This window comes from Zonotrichia leucophrys, unplaced genomic scaffold, assembly GCF_028769735.1.
Source record: "Zonotrichia leucophrys gambelii isolate GWCS_2022_RI unplaced genomic scaffold, RI_Zleu_2.0 Scaffold_1112_15765, whole genome shotgun sequence".
Taxonomy (NCBI): Eukaryota; Metazoa; Chordata; class Aves; order Passeriformes; family Passerellidae; genus Zonotrichia; species Zonotrichia leucophrys.
In genome coordinates this window covers 6807-8580 of record NW_026993317.1, presented here as the reverse complement: position 1 = coordinate 8580, position 1774 = coordinate 6807, and the positions used below count along the sequence as shown (strand labels likewise).

The following is a 1774-nucleotide window of genomic DNA, read 5'->3' as shown; positions in this document are numbered from 1 at the left end:
GACAGAGCAGCTCCCCTCAGTCTGTACTAAGCCTCAGACAATCCTCCTGCCTTCCTGGAGTCTCTGTTCTCACCAGGTGCAGCACAATGTCTTGTTCTGCCTCCAGCAATCCCCATCCCCTCACCCAGGCAGCTCTGCTGCCTTAGGAAAAGATTCTTTATCCAAGATAAAGATAAAGATAAGGACTGGATGTCCTGGTGTTCAACTTGGATAAAGACTCTTCTCCTAAGATTCTTCCCTCACTGTTTCCCTAAACTGACAGGGTATCAGGGCTGACTCCCAAGTGTTCTGCAGGTCGAGGTCCAGCTCCTCACACAACATTCGCCAGCAGCAATCAGGGCTCCAGCATCAAAGGTGAAGGAAGATCTCTGAGACATAGACAGGGGTAGTTGTTTAGTGGCAGGAAAGGATCTATGAGAAAGGGCTTTGCCTTTTCTGTGAGAAATCTCCCTTCAATTACCACTGTAATTCCTTCTTGAAAAGGTTCCAATGTCTGGAGACAGCAAATGTCCAACAGCAGCTCCATCAGGCACTTCCTCCTGCTGGCATTGGCAGACACGCGGCAGCTGCAGCTCCTGCACTTCTGCCTCTTGCTGGGCATCTCCCTGGCTGCCCTCCTGGGCAACGGCCTCATCATCAGCGCCGTAGCCTGCGGCCACCACCTGCACACGCCCATGTTCTTCTTCCTGCTCAACTTGGCCCTCAGCGACCTGGGCTGCATCTGCACCACTGTCCCCAAAGCCATGCACAATTCCCTCTGGGACACCAGGAACATCTCCTACAAAGGATGTGCTGCACAGCTCTTTTTTTTTGTATTTTTCATGTCATTAGAGCTTGCTCTCCTGACCGTCATGTGCTATGACCGCTACGTGTCCATCTGCAAACCCCTGCACTATGGGACCCTCCTGGGCAGCAGAGCTTGTGCCCACATGGCAGCAGCTGCCTGGGCCAGTGCCTTTCTCACTGCTCTCATGCACACAGCCAATACATTTTCCCTGCCCCTGTGCCATGGCAATGCCCTGGGCCAGTTCTTCTGTGAGGTGCCCCAGATCCTCAAGCTCTCCTGCTCCAAATCCTATCACAGGGAACTTGGACTTGTTATGTTTTCCATCTCTTTGGGTTTTGGCTGTTTTGTGTTCATGGTTTTCTCCTATGTGCAGATCTTCAGGGCTGTGCTGAGGATCCCCTCTGAGCAGGGACGGCACAAAGCCTTTTCCACCTGCTTCCCTCACCTGGCCGTGGTTTTCCTGTTTCTCAGCACTGGCTTTTTTGCCCACCTGAAGCCCCCCTCCATCTCGTCCCCATCCCTGGATCTGGCCCTGTCAGTTCTGTACTCGGTGGTGCCTCCAGCCCTGAACCCCCTCATCTACAGCCTGAGGAACCAGGAGCTCAAGGCTGCAGTGTGGAGACTCATGACTGGATGTTTTAAAAAAGATTAACCTTCGTTTAATCACAAATCAATTATAGTAAAAATCACAAATCACTTATAGTAAAAATCATCTTTGATACTTCCTATTGGCTTCATTTTGGGGGTTCTTTTTCTGTTTTGCTTTTTTCATATAATCCACAAAAAAATGTTATTTTCTGTGCCATTTTTCATATTATTTCTTTCTACCTTGCCCGTGGCCACAGACTATGAGGGGGCTGCACTCTTGGTGACCTTAAACAACCTAAATGATGTCCCGGCAGAGTTTTCTGCTGAGATGCCGTTTAGTTGCCTTCTCTGGAGCCGCAGCAGCAATGTCTGTGTGCAGAGCTGGGGCAGATCAGGGCT

General features: G+C 50.5%; 1 protein-coding gene across 1 annotated transcript; it reads left to right on the top strand.

Annotated features, from left to right (window-relative positions):
* The first annotated feature begins 506 nt into the window (after positions 1–506).
* On the top strand, positions 507–1439 carry LOC135442102 (olfactory receptor 14A16-like). Its single transcript, XM_064701649.1, has one exon. It carries the CDS (start codon positions 507–509, stop codon positions 1437–1439), a length of 933 nt encoding a protein of 310 aa, XP_064557719.1.
* Positions 1440–1774: the final 335 nt, after the last annotated feature.